This window comes from Marmota marmota, unplaced genomic scaffold (assembly GCF_001458135.2).
Source record: "Marmota marmota marmota unplaced genomic scaffold, marMar, whole genome shotgun sequence".
NCBI lineage: Eukaryota > Metazoa > Chordata > Mammalia > Rodentia > Sciuridae > Marmota > Marmota marmota.
Window position 1 is genome coordinate 39,268,568 of NW_026000005.1, and position 19,189 is coordinate 39,287,756.

At 42.5% G+C, this 19,189-nt stretch overlaps 1 protein-coding gene across 1 annotated transcript in view; it reads left to right on the plus strand.

The window, feature by feature from the left end:
• Sgpp2 (sphingosine-1-phosphate phosphatase 2) overlaps nucleotides 1–19,189 on the plus strand; it is a 66,617-nt gene that overhangs the window by 33,535 nt on the left and 13,893 nt on the right. Inside the window, exons 2-3 of the mRNA XM_015481452.2 lie at nucleotides 956–1,135; nucleotides 3,387–3,476. Coding sequence (XP_015336938.1) covers nucleotides 956–1,135; nucleotides 3,387–3,476 — 270 coding nt within the window. The remainder of the gene's footprint in view (nucleotides 1–955; nucleotides 1,136–3,386; nucleotides 3,477–19,189) is intronic.

A 19,189-nucleotide genomic window follows, 5' to 3' on the forward strand; every position in this document is an offset into this window, starting at 1 on the left:
ATATATATATATATATATATATATATATTTTTTTTTTTTTTTTTTTTAATTTCAAGATAGGGTCTCCCTAAGTTGCCCAGGCTGGCCTCAAACTTGCAGTCCTTCTGTCTTGGCCTCGCATATGTATCACAGTGCCTAGCTCTCTTCCACTTAAAAAAAAAAAAAAAAAGTTCAGGAAGGCAGAGTTCTTCCTTAATGGCCTCATGTAAAAATCATTTGAACAAACTCCAGATTGACTTGTCTTTACTCTAGGTTTGAAAATTCCCATGCCACTTATTTTACTGGTATTTCTGATTTCTGAATGAAGTTAAGTTCAATCCAGTATGTCAGCTACATTCACTAGGATGAACAGTGGCAATCAAAAAATGTTTAACTAGATGTTCCATAAGATCTATCACTTTTGTTGCTAAAGCTTGAAAACATGGTGCCTGATTTAAGCATTAGACTGTCTTTAACCAAGGACCACCCCCAAGTTGGAGGTACCATCTTGTGGTAATTTAAAGCATACTCTGAAGCCCAACTTCTGGATTCAGATTCCAGTTCCTGCAGAGTTCATTTGTGCCTGTGGACAGTCATGCAATAGTTTATTCATCTGTAATATGGAGCTACATTCTACAGGTATTATTGGAATAAGTTAGCTAACACGGTTAAAATTCTTAAAACAGTGCTAGACATATATCCAAGCTATGAAAGTATTTTTTTAGATATGCGGTTAAAATAAATAATCTTTGCATTAATGTCCTATTTGGGTTGCTCAGTGGTCCTATGGAATCTAGAAGGCCTATCTCTTTTTAGCAGCTAAAATGTTATTCTACAAGACTTTCCCAATAAGGCTGATCAGAGAGAAGGGAGACTTCAGCCAACCAACTGGGAACCTCCAATAAAACTATGCCATTAAGAAATTAATTTATTTTCTGTATTTGATTGGACTCACCTCAGTCCTTTGGTTTTACAGTTGGTGATGTATGTTGGTCAAGTGACCAAGGATATATTGAAGTGGCCCCGTCCCTCCTCCCCTCCTGTTGTGAAACTGGAGAAGAGAGTGATTGCCGAATTTGGAATGCCATCTACCCATGCCATGGCGGCCACTGCCATTTCCTTCACGCTCCTTATCTCTACCATGGACAGATACCAGGTAAGGTGGCCTGATTCTCCTTCCCACCCCCTACCCAGGCCAGTGACACTGTACAATGAGGCAGCTAACAGAGGTACACTTCAGAATTTTCTCTTTAGTTTGCTTTGAAGAACTTTAAAGTTTGTGGGGTAAAGACTAATGGGAACTGAAACCTATTGGATGACAGCTTCCTCATAAATAAAGTGACCATATAATTTAGCATCCATTTTGTGCCCAAGAGTGCAAGTGGGCACCATTAATAACCACACCAGGACAACTGGCAAAACACAGCCATCCAGGCAGCGAGCATGCTTTGTCTTCTCCCAGGAACCATTTCCCGCGACTTGCCTGCCTGGGCAGACTTGAATCAGTGCTCTCATTCTCTGTTCACCAGACACAAAGAGTTTATGATCCTGTAAATGATCCTCCAGGGCAGAAATGATTCCACCAAATCCCTCTGCCAGACTCCCCAGGGCCTGGGGCTGAAAAGAGTCTGTGCTCAAATTACCCTCTGAGGATGCTTCTGCCTCTGCTTAGGGCGCAGCCATTAGAAGGAATGACTCCGATTATTTTAGAACTGTCTAAATGACAGGAGATTGATTAATCATGAAAACAGGAGAATGTCCCTTAATGTCTGTTTAGATCCCAATTAGAGTAAGACCTTTTAACAGTTATATTAAAACTCTAATGAAGGTCTATTTTTTTGTCTTCTCCTACGTGAGATATATTGCTTTAATTTGTGTTTCATAAATGTTACCTTTTATCTATTGGAAATTTTATATTTCATGAAATCTAGCTGCCTTATAGATAAACGGCAGTATTGTTTCACCTTGCCCCCTTTACCTCTGAGAATCAGGGCTCTTCCATACTGGGGGTTATGCAGAAATGGGAGTAACAGGATCCCCGCTGACCCTGCAGCCTTCTCCACCAGGCCACCTGGGTTTAGAACTCTGTTCCTGAAGGGGAAAGGGACAATTGCATGTCTATTTAACTAGATATAATCATTTGTCATAACTTCCTCCAAGTGGGCAAGTGGGCATGACCTCCTCCAAGGTCATGCCAGGATCAAAAGATGTCTGAATTAACTGAGTACAGACTTCTGATCTATGTTGTACCCAATGCCAGCTGCCCCAGGAGGATGTGGTGGGCACCAGCCTCCCTGGGGCTGCTCGGAATCCAGAGAAGTCTGTGAGCACACTAATGTTACTTAGGGAAAAAAGAAGCCAGGAGAGGCTGGCTGCAGGGACAGAACAAGGACAAAACAGTAAGAATTGGCCGCTTATACACTCATTTTTAAAGCCACTTAGTCCTTCTGAAAAGTTCTTTTCAGCTCACGTGATATACTGGTTTTCATAAGGCCTGAAAACCCATGTATTGTAAATTTCCTTTCTATTTCTGGGGGGGGGGGGAATGGGGGGTATACTGGGGGATTGAACTCAGGGGCACTCAATCACTGAGTCACATCCCCAGCCCTATTTTGTATTTTATTTAGAGACAGGGTCTCACCAAGAGCCACTGGGATTACAGGTGTGTACCACTGTGCCTGGCTTCTATTTAATTTTTAAAGATTAATATGCTATGAGAGTCTGTGTATCCCCCATATGACCGGTGTTAGCCAGATTCCTCTGGCTGTTCTGACTGAGGTTTAGCAAGGTCTGGACTACTGCCTGCCTGAATATCTGGACGCCTGTTGCTGGTTGGGCCTTTCAGACTATTTGCCTTGCTTCATGGTCAAATTGTGTAGTGCTCAAACTTTCACTTCAGAGTAGTTAAAAAATAAAAGTTATTCACTCCAGCCTGGCATGGTGGCTCACGCCTCTAATCCCAGTGACTCAGGAGACTAAGGCAGGAAGATCAGGCCAGCCTCAGCAAATTAGCAAGGCTCTAAGCAACTTAGTGAGATATTGCCTCAAAATAAAACATAAAAAGGGCTGGGGATGTGGTTCAGAAAACACATAGATAGATGGATAGATCGATAGATAAATTTATTCTCTCCAGTTAAAATGCCAGCACAGTAGTTGTGACCATGAGTCTTAAAACCAAGTTCTACTCTGCATTATCCGCATGTTTATATGTAGAGAAACTTCCTAACCCTCTCTCCCTTCTGTTTCCCTGTGTTTAAAATGTCTTCAGATGGTTGGTTGCTGGTCTAGGCAATATGTGATTCACACCAGCAGTTGTGGCATAATGAATCCTGTTGCCACCTACAACATCAAATCACACATGTCCGAGCGTGATCTAATTTCCTTGTTTTCTGCTCCATTCCCCACAGTACCCTTTTGCTTTGGGACTGACGATGGCCGTGGTGTTCTCCGGCTTGGTGTGCCTCAGCAGGCTCTACACTGGGATGCACACGGTCCTGGTAAGGCGGCATGGGCAGGTCTTGCCCTGATGGTTTCAGTGTGTTATGGTGTTCCAGACACTGTTTAGGTATACAAGCATTTGCTACGTAATGATGTTTTTCATCAGATCAATGACTTGATAATTATGTTAGGGTGCAAGTCTGGTAATATTAATGACATATGAAGATGACATCATTGAGGCAGAGGTGGATTGGATCCTCAAGACTTTGAAGACCAGCTAGGATGGCTAGGATGGCTAGGAAGGCAAGGGGGACCCTGGTCATTTTTCCACATTGGTTTACTCCTGATGCAGCCAACAACACAGAACAAACATCCAGAGTCAGGGACGCAGTCAAGGAGCAGTACAGTTCCCACTTAGGTCCTCATGAGATGGGCCTGAAATCCAGGAGCCTCCACTGCTCTTTGCAGGGTGAGCCCCCACTAGGTAGGACCTCTCGTCTTCCCATACTGTCCTAGGCAGGGAAGTGGGGGTGGGAGCAGGGAGACACATCTGCACTGGGAAGATGGCCCATCCTTTCACTCTATTAGGAATTTTTCCAGGGCTGCTCCCATCAGCACAGTTAAATTAACTTGAGAATTCAAATGTCTAGTGCATCAGCCAGTCGCCTGGAAGTTCCAGAGCACAATGCTGGTCATGGTTTATCTCGGGGGCACTGTTTTGTCAACATCCTCAGTACAGGAAAACCTAAAAGAAATGGGCCCTTGCTTGTCATGTGTATCTCAATGAAAAGCTTCAAGATGACATTAGCAAAAGATCTGGGAGGGGACGGCCACCCCTGCCCAACTTCCCTGCGTCTCTCCCCCGGGCCAGGTGTGGGTTACCACAGGAAACACGGAAGAGGGGGTGAGCATGGGCAGCTACAGGGGGAGGCAGTGGCAGCAGCTAGAGTCAGGGCCAGGCTGGGAGAGAGTGGGGAAGGAAGGTTAATGGGTGCCAACAACTCGGTAATCAACACAAATGACTTTAATATAGTATTTTTTAAAAATCAAGTGGAATACCAAATATATGCATGAGCAAAGTATTTAAACCAGGAGTAAAGACAAGATCTGCAAGATCTGACCTGTATTCTCACACTCCAGCCTCCCTAGCCTCCCCGATGAGGGGAGGGCCCCTGCTAGTTTGCCACTTGGGTGAAAGGGGAGCTCGGCTCCTGGAAACTCAGGAAGCAACCAAGGACGAGTCTTATGGTTCTTCTCACCAAGGCCTGCCCTTGCTGTCCCCATCCCATTGCATATGGTGGCTTCTGAGGCAAGGGGAGGAGGGGGCAGATCATTCTTAATCTGTTACACTCCTGCTCTGCATGACATAGAGGTTCTCTCCAAACACGTTGGTGGACTTGCATATGGAATTAAGTAGAACTCTCCAGGTGGTTGGCATTTAGCTGGGTCTGCTTTTGAATTTCCATAGGTTTCCATAAAATATGATCCCGGGCACTCGGTTTAAAATGAAAACCAAGGTCAACACAAGCATGTGGAGCCACAAAAGGGAATAAAAAGCACACAAATCCACCGACATAGAAATGCTGCTTCTTTGTTTTTCTTTTTAAAGCAGGTTGTGGAGATGGAGAAGCAGATATTTGTGGGGTGACAGGTGCGCAGGAATGGGTACAGCCACTCTCTTTGGGGGAGGAGACTGAAACAGGGGCTGTGGCACACCACCCCTGTCCTGTCCCTCTGTCGGGGCCCATGGCTTCTTTTACACTCATAATTTTGTTTCATAAAGATTTGGATCCTGACTGAACCTTGGGCCAGGATTCAGGCTACAGGACAAGAGTGTGGCTTGGGGACCAGTGGGACATGATGCCCAGCAGAGGAAGGGAATATTTGGTTGTAATAGTGGGATAGAGGTGGATTATAGGCTGCTTTATTCAGTAGCAACTTAATAACCTCCTGTGGGCCACAGGAGGCATTGGGCTATATCCAAGAGATGCTGAGGTCAACAAAGGCACCCCACCCTCCTGGGTCTCCAAGTCTATTTTGGGTGAAGGCAGATGTGTGAAGTGCTGCTAGCTTGATGTGACGAGGTCTGTCCTAAGCACAGAGCAACCGGATTGAGTCAGCTAAGATAACGCGCCTCTTCCCTGGACTCCTTAATTTCCAGGTATTGCCATATATAATGCCCTCCACCCTTGCTGCCTGTTCAAGATCCCATGGAAAGCTCTCCAAAATACCTCTGGTGACATCTGATTGTCTTTTTCCTGGCTTCCTAACTCATTGTCTCTGGTGCTATTTGTAAAACCCACATTCACAGCAATCTTATTTACAATAGCCCCAAAGTGGAAGAAACCCAAGAAACAAAATGTGACTCCTAAGTCCAGTGGGATATTATTCGGTCTTAACAAAGGAAGGAAATTCTGACATGAGCTACGATACGGATAAACCTTGGAGCGATCTTCTAAGTGAGGTCAACCAATCACAAAGGAGAGATGTGGTCTGGTTCACTGATAGGAAGAACCTAGAGCAGTCACGTCAGGAAGGAGAAGGGGGGATGGCGGGCTCCAGGGACTGAGGAAAGAGGGAATGGGAGTAACTATTTAGTGGACACAAGGTGTCCGATCTGCCAAAGGAGAAGCTCTCTGGAGATGGACAGTGAGGTTTGCTCAGCAATGTGATGCCATTAACGCCATCCACTGTATACTTTGAAACTAATAAAATGTGTACTTTTATTTAGAGTAAAGTGTGTCTTCTTCACTTGAAACTTGAGCTCAGGAGGTAGGTCCTGAACTGTGGTGTTTTTTCACATCTTGATGCGCAGTTGGAATTGACAGCCATCCATCAGACTCATGATGAGAATCCTGCAGCACTGGGCCTGGGTGCACACCTGAGCAAAACTGGGTTGGAAGGTGGAAACAGCTGTGTGGCACCTACGTCAGGAACCCCACTGGCCTCTGATCACACCCGGCTCTGATGCTTGGCCTCTGAAGCTCAGCACTGAAGTGTCATAAAGTGGCTGCCTGCGTTTTCTACATGGTCCTCTGTGCGTAAGCACAAACTGCCATTCGTTGAGAGAAACTATTGGCTTATCTCACCTGGTATGATTACTCCTTGTCGGACATGAACACTTTGCTGTCAACCTCAAGGTGCCGAAGGCTCCAACTGGACTCCTGGGCAGACCTGGGTGAAGCACATGGAGGCGTCAAATCTGCGGAGCGGTGTCACTGTCCTTCTCAGACCAGCTCAGCCTAAGGAAAGGGCATCTCTGTCAACATAAGTGCCCATGCCAGAAAGATGGGCAAGCTGGGTGCAGTGACACATGCCTGTAATCCCAGGGACTAGGGAGCCTGAGGCAGGACCATCACAAGTTCAAGTAGCCTTAAGTTCAGCAACTTAGCAAGACCCTGCCTCAAAATTAAAAAAAAAAAAAAAAAAAAAGATAAAAAGGCTAGGGATGTGGCTCAGTGGCAAAGCATCCCTGGGTTCAATTCCCAGTACCAAAACAAAACAAGAAAACAAAAGAATGTGAGAAAAAAGAAGGAAGGCAGGCAGGCAGGCAAGACAAGACCCCTCCCTCCCCACACCTCTGCAGCCCTCTAGCCACCAAGCTGCCAATTCTGACTCCCAAACACACCTCAAAACTGTTCTCACACAGCTGTCAGGATATTGATTCCAAATCTGACTGAGGAGCAGAAGCGTCTCTATCTCCTGCTGGCCATGTGCGATGACACAGCTCACTATGACTGGCAGCCATTTAGGGCCCCAGGGAAATAGGCCTTTGAAAGCAGTCAGCCTTAAAACATGGAGCATAAGGCACACGGCCTGACCACAGGTGACCACATCCCCCAGGTGCTGACTGGGTCACACCTGGACCACCCCACCTCTGGGCTCACCGTGCAAGGTGGAAACAACAGTATCCTGATTACTCAGGTCCGTTTATAGCGAGGCCTCACATTCCCCACAGGGGAACACGTTGAAGTGACGGTCTAGTTTGCAGGGTCACTTTTTGGGTGTACAGGTTCCTGTTCTCTTGGAGAGCTCACAGAATTCAAGAAAGCTAGATCAAATCACTCCGCCTCAGGAAGGAGAAGAAGCAGGGTGGCTCTGAGGACTGTCCTTGTCTTCCCTTTGGAGTGCCACCAGTCACACGTCCTGGCTCCCATCTCCTCTCTCTAAGGTACGGAGGTGAAACTTTGGATGTGCCTGTCACTACCCTTTGGACCAGGTAGCCTTGTCAGACCCACAGGGTCACAGAGCAGAAAAGGGACCCTGGGAACCACCTTGGGGGTGCAAAGACAGTGAGTGTCCTGAGAACAGGAATGGCAGAGAGCCCCATCAATGCAGGAACATCAGGTGATCACATCTGCATGAATCAGGGCCGTTTGAATGCAAATAGCAGACACCAACTCAAACCATTTTAAGCTTAAAAGAAAATTTATTGTCTTTGTAACCACAATGTAAGAAGGTCAAAGGTTCAGGTGGTCATTGGGAGAGTGGTCCCTGGGTCCCATTGGACCCACCACTCCCTCTTTGACAAAGCTTGTCTCTGAATCTCCACAGGTGGTTTATGCTCTGGTGCTCCTCTTCTCCCTGAGGCTAGACCCAGGGAGCCCCAGGCTTAAATCCTTTCTGTTTCACTTCTGAAAAGATTCCAGGGAAGGGAGCTTTGGGAAAGATCTCTAATTGCATAAGGACTCTATTGCTGCACAATGGCTGACCCGGGGCTGCCAGGACTAATTAGGCCACTGGGTCAGGAGCCAGCATGTTGGGTCAGGGACTGTGATTGGCAGCAAAGGTTAGGGTTGGGGCTGGCATACAGTATGGGCAGTTCTGAAAAATGAAGTGCTTCCAGTTATCAGAAGAAGAGGGCGGACAAAGCCCCAGAGATATTCTTTCTGCATCTATGTCAGGGCATTTTTCTTACTCTCAAAAGGCTCAGAAACTGGGCATGATATTGTTTTTGTGTTTGTGGGAGAAGAAGGATGACAGGAACTCAAGAAGGTTGTTTACACTATAACTGCAATGCCCTGAACTATTCAACCACACAGAACAACTTCAAATCCTGCAACTGATAAAGCAATCTTTCCAAATATCTTTTTTTGCATTATTCTTTTTTTAATTGCTTTTATTTTTTAAATATATGACAGCAGAATGCATCAGAATTCTTATTTCACATATAGAACAGTTTTTCATATCTCTGTTTGTATAGGAAGTATGTTGACACCCAATTCCTGTCTTCATACCTGTACTTTGGATAATAATGTCCATCACGTTCCACCATCATTGCTAACCCCCTGCCCCCTCTCTTCCCCTCCCACCCCTCTGCCCTATCTAGAGTTTATCTATTCCTCCCATGCTCCTCCTTCCTACCCCACTATGAGTCAGTCACCTTATATCAGAGAAAACATTCGCCATTTGTTTTTTGGGGGATTAGCTAACTTCACTTAGCATTATCTTCTCCAACTGTATCCATTTACCTGCAAATTGCTGAGTAATATTCTCTTTTATTGCTGAGTAATATTCCATTGTGTATAAATGCCACATTTTCTTTATTCATTCATCTACTGAAGGGCATCTAGGTTGACTTCACAGTTTAGCTATTGTGAATTGTGCTGCTATAAACATTGATGTGGCTGTGTCCCTGTAGTATGCTGTTTTTAAGTCCTTTGGTATAGACCGAGGAGAGAGAAAGCTGGGTCAAATGGTGATTCCATTCCCAGTTTTCCAAGGAACCAAATATCTTAATAGGAAGATTAAACAGAGTTTCTATTGTTAGGTCAGTGGATCTGAGAAATATGAACAAATGGTATTTGTTTTGACTTGAATCAGCAGCAATGCTGCTGTTTCATCGTCCCTATGTTGTTTGATCTGTGGATAATTATGTAGATATTAGGTTTTATTTGCTTACTCATTTGTATTTTCCCCTAAGTATTCCTTTAGTTTTGGTTGGAGTTGGAGGATGTTGAAAAAGCTTCTTAAATATTAAATTATCTGCAGACCATACAAAACTCCCTTCTGGCTTTGGACAACCGTGTTTTTCAAGTTGTTTGAAAACCACTTTAAAACACACACACAAGAATTTACTTTCAAGTGCCTTCCTTAATACGAGGAAAGAGGCTTTGTCAAATAAATCACACCCTATGAAGTTGGACTTTCTGCTATATCCTGTTGGACGAGTTCCTCACTGAGATTAAAAAGGGACTTGGGAACATCAGTCACCATGTTATTATGATGCCCATTGTCTTCTCTTTACCCTGGAGAGTCATATTTTTACCCTTTTGTAAAAATAGAGAATTATTTCTGGTTTCAAAAATAATAAGTACTAGTTCGTGGTAAAGCATTCAACCTCTCTTGTTTTTAAAGTTTTTTTTTTTTAAAGACAAAATATCATTATTAGTCAGCCATCACAGGAGAAGTAGAGATGGCCATTGTCAGGGATGATGTGAAGGGAAGTTGAAGGCATTTTATGCTTCCATACTAATTGAATAAAAATTAGGGCTCAGTACAATTTCCCACAAAAACTGCCAGTGGTATGTATTCCCAGCCTCAAACAAATTATTTTATTTATTTATTTTTTAGAGTACCGGGGATTGAACTCAGGGGCACTCCACCACTGAGCCGCATCCCCAGCCCTGTTATGTATTTCATTTAGAGACAGGGTCTCACTGAGTTGCTTAGTGCCTCTTTCTGCCCAGCGACCAGCGCTGGCTTCATTAAAGAAGGTTGGAACCATGAGCAAAACGCTAGGGAGTTTTAAATTAAAGAGACAAGACTCTAATTAGTTTTATTTTTATTTTTTTTAAATTTTTATTGCTGGTTGTTCAAAACATTACATAGTTCTTGATATATCATATTTCACACTTTGATTCAGGTGGGTTATGAACTCCCATTTTTACCCCATATACAGATTGCAGAATCACATCAGTTACACATCCATTGATTTACATATTGCCATACTAGTGTCTGTTGTATTCTGCTGCCTTTCCTATCCTCTACTATCCCCCATCCCCTCCCCTCCCCTCCCCTCTTCTTTCTCTACCCAATCTACTGTAATTCATTTCTCCCCCTTGTATTATTTTTCCCTTTCCCCTCACTTCCTCTTGTATGTAATTTTGTATAACCCTGAGGGTCTCCTTCCATTTCCATGCAATTTCCCTTCTCTCTCCCTTTCCTTCCCACCTCTCATCCCTGTTTAATGTTAATCTTCTTCTTAGCCAAAATGTAATATTTACATCATTTCTAAAAAGATTCACTTCTTTGGCTCCTTGCAAAACTATATACACACATTTCTGCCCTAGTGCTCAATTCAGGAAAATATTGGTGTGTACTGTGGTTATTTGGGTTTTTTTTTTGTTTTGTTTTTGTTTTTGGTGCTGGGGATGGAACTGAAGACCTTGCACATGCCAGGTCAGTATTCTCCTACTGAGCCACATCCCCAGCCTTTTAACGGTTTTTGTTTGTTTGTTTGTTTGCTTGCTTGCTTTGCTTTGTTTTGTTTTTTAAGGTTTGTTTTGCTTTGTTTTGTGTTTGAGACAGGGCATTGCTAAGTTGCTGAGACTGGCCTTGAACTTGTGATCCTCCTGCCTCAGCCTCCAGAGTTGCTGGGATTGCAGGTGTGCACTACTTTGCCTAGCTGGTCTTTGTTTCTTTTAATGTTAAACACAAATATTTCTATTTCAGTCAGTACATTAAGAAGCACTTAAGAGATTTACAAAGTCCCTTAAGTCATATTGCATTTTAGTGTATCCATCTCACTTATTAGGAATAAGCACAAGCTATGACATAGGTATATGACTGGTTATATTTATGTCTGTTTGTCCCAGGAGACTGTGTGTCATTTGAAAGCAAGCATCTTATTTTATTTTTTTTAACCTCTCTATACCCACCTGGCCTCCGAGGTTCCCAGCAGGTTGCCCGGCTGTAAGAGCACAATAAATGTTGAGTGGATTGCAATCAATATTATCTGCCATCTGTTGATAAATCTATTTTTCCCTCTCATTTCTCTGCACTTTATTGAGTGAGTTTTGACAACATTTAGCCACTAGTCTGAATATCACATTCGCCATGGGATACCAAGGAAGATCATATGTCTAATATTTTTTTCAACACTATTTTGTTTCTCCTGTGAGAAGAAATTTTAACTTGTGAAACATGGAATGGGAAGTGTCATCTAACAGCAGAGAATGTGCAAGAATGAAACTCAATCGTGCTGATAAGACCCCCAGAATAGAGTGCGGCAGCTACTGTTAGATAAGAAGTGATCTTGGAACTGGGGGTTAGCCGCAGGGGACTTTGGAGTTCCTAGGAGAGAGGGGACTCCTGGTGAGAGTTTCCCAAGACACGCTGCTCCATGCTTTCCCTTTAAAAAATAGGATCCTGATGTGGCCAGGGATGGAGAAGGAAGTTCCACAGTCCCCTGTGGACTTAAAAATGTCACGAACACAGGCCCTGCCACCTGGTTCTTGGATCTGGGTGTGTAAGAGAATATATTTTACTAGAGGATGCTGTATTTTTTTAATTAGAGGACAAGAAATGTGGGGTTCAATCCTAGGGTCCCTGACTTTTGGTTCAAAATAAGAAATCTTCTAAAACTTTAGAAAATTTATGTTGATGTATAGCACATGTTGAAAAAGCATACAAATTATAAATGTGCTGTTCCATTAATTTTCAAGAAAGTGAATGCACACAGTCAGCAGAACCCACGTTAGGAAACAGAGCATCTTCACACCTTGGCAGCCCTCTCGTGCCCTCTACCCTGCATCTCCTTGAAGGTACCCACTCCCCAGATCTCTGGCCCCAGTGATAAGTTGGATTTCAGGTAAATAGAATCCTGTAGTGGGCTTTCTTCTGCACTGGGCTTCTTTGAGTTCCTGTTATGTTTATGAAATTCACCCAGATTGGTAGATGCAACATATTTAACCTTTATTGTATAATATGCAATTATGTGACTACCCCAGCCTTTGTTCCTTCTGTGCATAGTTTGGGTCATTTCCAGTTTGAGGATATGATAAGCAGCAATGCTCTGCACTCTGTTTTTTATGCTTTTTAGAGCAAAGGTGTATGTTGTACTCTTGAGTGTGAACGTAGAATGCGTCATAGGCTTATAGATGTTCAGCTTTTGTGTCTCCCACTGCGTTTTTCCAAGAACGGTGCCACTTTACACTCTCACCCATAAGGTGAGGGATTGCCAGGTCTCCACATTCCTGTCTTCACTTCTTAACAACGCTCATCTTAGTCATTCCAGTGGGTGTCTCAGTATTGCATTCGGTTTTGATCTCTGAAAAATGACATTCAGTCCCTTTTTATGTGTTTATTGGCCATTTAGATGTCCTCTTTTTGGAGTCCTTATTTGTCTTTTATGAAATTTTTTTACTGAGTCCTTGGTGAGTCGTATTGTGAGTTTCTTTTCCCACTCTGTGGCTTTCCTCTTCATTCCTTTGGTAGTATCTTTTTTTTTTTTTCTTTTTGGTGGTACTATTCGACTCAGGGATGCTCAGTAACTGAGCTACCTCCCCAGATCTTTTTATTTTTTAATTTTGAGACAGGTTCTCACTAAGTTGCTAAGGCTGACCTCAAACTTGTGATCCTCCTTGCCTCGGCCTCCCGAGTGTCACTGGGTTTCAGACATGGACCACCAAACCTGGCTTTTGGTAGTGTATTTCGGTGAACACGTATTTTTTACTTTAATGTAATCTAATTTATCAATCTTCACCTTATGGTTACAACTTTTTGTGTCCTATTTAAGATATTTTTTCTTACTACAAGTTCATGAAGATTCTTTTGTTTTATATTTGAGAATTTTTAATACTTTTCTTACTTATATCTATAATCTCCGTGGAATTGATTTTGTGATTTATTTTTGTTCGGTATGAATACACAATTTACAAGGCACCATCATTGAAAGGATCATCCTTTATCCACTTACTGAAGCATCAACATGGTCACGAGTCAAATGTCTGTTTATTCTCTCTCTAGACCTTCTGTACCTATTCATGCTATTAGTACTGTCCTCCTTACTGGAACCTCATAATAAATATTGATGTCAGGCAGAGAAGATATCTTCAACTTTGCTCTTCAAAATTACCTTTGCTATTCTTGGCTCTTTGTACTTCCACATAAATTTTGGACTCATCTTGTCATTTTCCCTAATGTCAGATTGTTATGGATTAAATTGAATCTGCAGACCAGGATGGGAGAATTGGCAGCTTTTGCAATACTGAGTATTCTAGCACATGGGTGTAGGACATTCCTTTATGTATATCTTTGGATTTTCTCAGTCTGCTGAGTAGAGGTCTTGCATTCCATGTGCCATTGAACTTATTTGGTCTACTAGGTTCCTTTCTAAGTTAACAACAACACCATGAGGAAGGTCCTATTTTTAGTCCATCTGTAAAAGGCATAGAAAGGTGAAGCAGACTGCCCAAGGTTATGTCTTTGATGAGAGTGTTTCAACTCAGACTCTAAACAAAGCCTCTGACTTCAGAATCCAGGCCTGGTTTTGTTTTGTTTGAAATGGGGTCTCAGTACATTGCCAGCTGGTCTTGAACTCCTGGGCTCAAGTGATCCTCCTGCCTCAGCCTCCCAAGTAACTGGACTGCAGGGACCTGTCACTATGCCTCATTTTCTCCCTGCCTCTCCTGACCATTCACACTATGCCTCCATCATGTTCAGACGCTTTCAGTAGCAAACAGTGAACACACACTCAATGTCCATCAATCAGATCTAGTTAAAGGAAGTTTTGTATTTCCATACAGTAGCATAATATTATAAAACCCTTACAAAATTCTCTGCAGCTGGGGATGTAGCTCAGTTGAGAGAACACTTGCTTGGCATGTGTGAGGGCCTGAATTCAATCCCTAGAACTGTGGGACAAATCAACATAGATGAAAATGTATATGTATACACATAGATACATACATGTGTACATATATGTATATATCATGAAAAGACGTCTATGATATGTCGTTAATGAAAAAAAGCCAGTTCCAGAAGACCTAGTACAGTGTGGTACCACTGGTGCACAGGGTGGGAGCCTAGCTACAGACAAAGGGCTTGGAGGTACATTTTTTTCTAATATGATATTTATTTTCCTCATTGACATAGTGGGTGTTTTCTTAATTTAAATTAAATTTATTTCTAAATTGATACTGAAATGCATTTTAAAAGTGAACCTGACATTAAAATAAGGAAGCTATTTTTGTTCAATAGACTATGTTTTATTCTTCCTCTACCCAAGTATATTCTTGATAAGTAACAGGCAACTGAAGATAAAAGCATGAGAGCTATTGAGTGTGTGGATCCTTATTTGAACTCTATTATTATTTCCAGGTATGTGGATTCTTATTTGAACTCTATTATTATTATTTATCATGGTTTCCTAGAAGAAAAGGAAGAGTTTAGACTTTGATGAAAAATAACTCTTGCATTTCTTAGATTATTTCCTTGTTCTGTGTCTCTCTCCTTCCTTCCTTCCTTTCTTTCACATCACATAATACTTTTTGTCAATCAAACAAATACATAAGTTCCAAAGAGCTTATCTCTTTGTCCTTTTATGGTTTTAGATCAATTTTAAAACTTGCAAACCCTTGATTTAAAAATTCCCCTAGTTATTGTAACTCTCTGTGTCAAATTCAATTGAAAAAGGCAACCAAGTTTTCAACAGAATTAATATCCAACCCACCCTTCTCTGTGGTGCTGTTTCAAGATGAACAATTTATCTTAAATGTGTGGAGAAGCTGATCTGGGTCAAGTCACCTGTGGAGAAAAATCACAGTATTCAGCCAGTCACCAAAGGGCAAATGTGTGGTTTACCCATCACACCATCAAATGCCTGAGAAATGGCCTCGTTACCAAAATATGTCCTGTTGTTGATCTGAGGAACACAAATTGGGGTAGAGTAGACACGTCGAAAAGGAAGGAGCTGGCTTGTATCTATGCTCTGGAAATCAGCTCAAGGTCTAGAACCTCATTTTAATAGCAAAACACTACTGAGATCTAGATCTACATCTCTGTGGGAATGCTCCTTAAACCTGCTCACTTGGGCAAGGAATAAACGCTTCACATACCACATGTTTAAATGCATATTGGATTTCCTGTGAGTGCAGTGACTTGATGTTTTTAAAACCTTAACACCTGCATAAAATCATTTCACGTGCACAGGCCTGTGGCGTTGTTTGGTTTCCACACCACACACCTGAGCTCTCTCCACATTTGTGAAAACACCCAAGCACCTGCTGCATGGTGGATTTGCTTCTCCACTATCACAAAGCTCAATGCCTTCACCTTCTTGGCCCTTGATGCATGCTTCATGACAGGGAAGTGACAATCTCTATAACTGAGATGGCCCGGCCTCATCAGAAAACTTCCATGTTTGACTTCTCAGAATAGCCTTCAAAGCAAGACCAGTATCTTAAAAATCTCCAGTTCCTAGGATGGAGAAAGGCTGTGCATGTTCCTCAGGGAAGTCTGTTTCACCCAGGGAGCCAGGCTGCCAAGGTGCCAGCCAGCATTCCCCAGGAGCAGCCACAAAGGACAGATAGATTTGCTTCTCCTCTAAATGTGAGCACCCGAGTCATGGGTCTACAAAGCCTCTCCAGATATTCCTTTTGCACCTCTCTGTGCACAGATATTTTTATGTAAGAATATCAGTCTAGGCCTTTCAAAGACTTCAATATCACTGTCAAGTGCAGCATTAATATAACTTAGGGGCTTGCATTCATTTATATGTATCACAAAAAGCACACTGGCAGCTCAGATATATCACTTAGCATGAAGACCCCACCCATGCTAGCCTCTATGATTTAGCTGCTCACAAATGTGTGTGACCATGACAGGCGACCTCAGAGTCACTTGAGAACTTGTTAGAAATTCAGACTCTCAGGCCCCACCCAGACCTACCAAATCAGAGCTCTCATTCTCAAATGCTTCCTGGTGGATTTGAATGCAAGATAGCAGTTTGAAAAGCACTGAAATAGTCTATGCCCATCTCCCAGCAAATACAGCAATGCTGCCAATTAAATTTCAACCTGCATGGGCCTGTTTAACAATTATATTACATTGAACATGACTGTCTTCTGTTCTCTGGTTGCTCTGAGGCCCCTCTGCCCACCCAGACTTGAGAAAAATCACTTGGATGTTTGACAGGGTCTTTTGTGTCTGCTAGCCATCGCCCCTTCCCCATCCTGATCGTTCTGCTTAGCACTTGTCAAAAACGATGTTATAACTTGCCTGCAAGCTTGTTTGATCTAACCTCATAATCCTGCTGACCTGCCAAACCCTGTGACTCACCCTCACTACCGCTGTTCGTTTTAATGTGAATTATGGGTGGGGAAATTTTATTTGTTTCATAAAGATCTGCTGTTTGGACTTGTTAGATTCTGGGAAGGCAAGACAAACAAGCAATCATTTCCTAAATCATGCTGTATATGGAGGAAAGTCTAGAAATACACAATATACCCAAATATCTTTCTAGTTAATATTGATATTATGAAAAGCATACAGTAATACCTTATAATATTGTTATGCTCAAATTTGGGACCCCCAAAATACCACCAGAGACCCAAGATCAATGTAAGCAGCAAAGAGGTGTTTATTGTGAGCTAGCTCGGTCCTCCGCGGGCACACAGCAACTGGTGACGCTGAGAGGCCCTGATCCCAGGGCTTGCAGCAGTTTTGTACATTCTTTGGAGAAGGCAGGGACCCTCACATACATCATAGCATCTCTTAGCAAATCATCACACACCGCAGGAAAATCAAATAACAACTCTAAAACATGATTAGCACATTCACTGGCGGGAACAAGTTGGGTAGGGGTGATTGGTTACTACAAGAGGGGGATTCATTAGAACTGATTGGTTTAAGCCAAGAGGGGTGTTCCTGCTGAACTACAGGGTTTCCCAACACCATAAACTACTGGGAGGGTCATCTGGCATCCCAGGTATTTCCCTATCTCATGCTGATTGGTGGCTGCTAGGGGATTGGTATGGATCCCCACCTAGCCTGACTGAGTCAGGGACACCTAGTGCAGCAGATCTCTCCTGTTATTTGTAGATAAACCACTTGGCAGAGTGGGAATGTGCCTAGGAGTGCTCTGTGGGTCTTTCCAAGGACAAAGGTCATGTCCCTTCCTTGGACAGGCTTTGCTCTGAGGTAGAGGTTGGTTTTTCAATATCATCACCTTAAACATAATATCTGTTGCCTGCCCTACACTTTTTTAGCACATCAATGTCTTACAAAAAAAAAAAAGATTAAAATTGAAATTGTTTTTACATGGGATATGCACATTTAATCATCCAAGAGAATTTTCTTTCCTTTACAAACATTTAGTCATCTGAATAAACATTAAATGGTTATGTACTTCCAGAAGTATTATTATTATTATTTTAATGTTTTTGCAGTTCTAGGGATCAACTGAACTCAGGGTCTCACACATGCCAGGCAAGTACTTTACTGCTGAGCTCCATCCCCACCCCTTTTTATTTTGTCTTGAAAACAGGAGTCACTAAGTTGCCTACCGTGGCCTTCAACTAGCCATCCTCCTGCCTCAGCCTCCTGAGTAGCCATGATTCTAGGCTGGAGCCACCAGACCTAGCTTAGTGTGTAATTTTTGAATGGTCAAATTACAAGTCTCTTCCAAATGTAAAATAAATATGTGTCCAAAGTTTCATTTAACCTGGGTGTGGTGGTGCAAGCCTGTAATCCTGGCTACTCGGGAGGCTGAGGCAGGAGCATCACAAGTTCAAGCTCCACCTGGGCAACTTAGCAAGACCCTACCTCAAANCTGTAGCTGGCCTTGAACTTCTGATCTTCTGGCCTCTGCCTCCAGACACGTGTGTGCCAGGGCCTGGCTTGTATGGACACTTTAATAAAGAAATATTACATTAAGATTGCTGGCTTATATACTAAATGAGCTCTATGCCCAAGGGTTACTATTCTATAGAACACAAAATGTACTTTGGAAGCATCATTATGACAATGGCAAGTACTAGCCTCTCAATCGGACAAAACCCAACTGGTGAACCTATCACTTCACCAAGTCTGAGAACTTGAAACAATAGTAAACAGTGAGTGGAGTCAAGTTCTCTCCCTTCTATAATCCTTAGGGGGCCTTTGCTCCCATATGACATTGAAATGACTTTTTTTCCCTTATGTCCTTGTTTTATATAATTTTTTCTTAACACACTTTTAAAAATCTTTTTTTTTTTTTGCCCAAAATATCAACATAATTTCTCCTAAAGCTTTACATACACTCACTTTCCAGGTGGGCATTTATTCTATAACTGCAGAAAGTAAAAGCTGGTTTACTTTTTATACCTTGTATAGTTACTCCAATTTTTAAAAGTTTTTTTTTTTTCCAAAGTCCTCTGTCTTAGCACCATAAATTTGCATGCCTAGTGATCCTTAGTCTTTTGAGTTTGCAACAATCTTGGGACATCCTAGGTGCCTTTGAGGACAGTCGTGACATTCAAAGCAAGAGCTTCAGTGACAGTGTCCACTCAAAGACCCATTAACATCATCAGAATCTGTTGCTTGCCCTCATACCATGTGTCCTGGACTTGGCTACCTGCTTTTGACTGATTTCTATGGACATCAATGCGCTTCAATAGGAAATTAATATTTCTGAACTTATGCATTCACTTTTTATTCCCTATACAAATGCTAATTGCATAACTTGTAGGTTTCTCCCTGTAATCATTCATATTCATATTCATGAACAACGTTGCCCCTCGCCTGCTATTTGGCTTCTGTTGAATATCATCAGCACTATTCTCAGAAATCT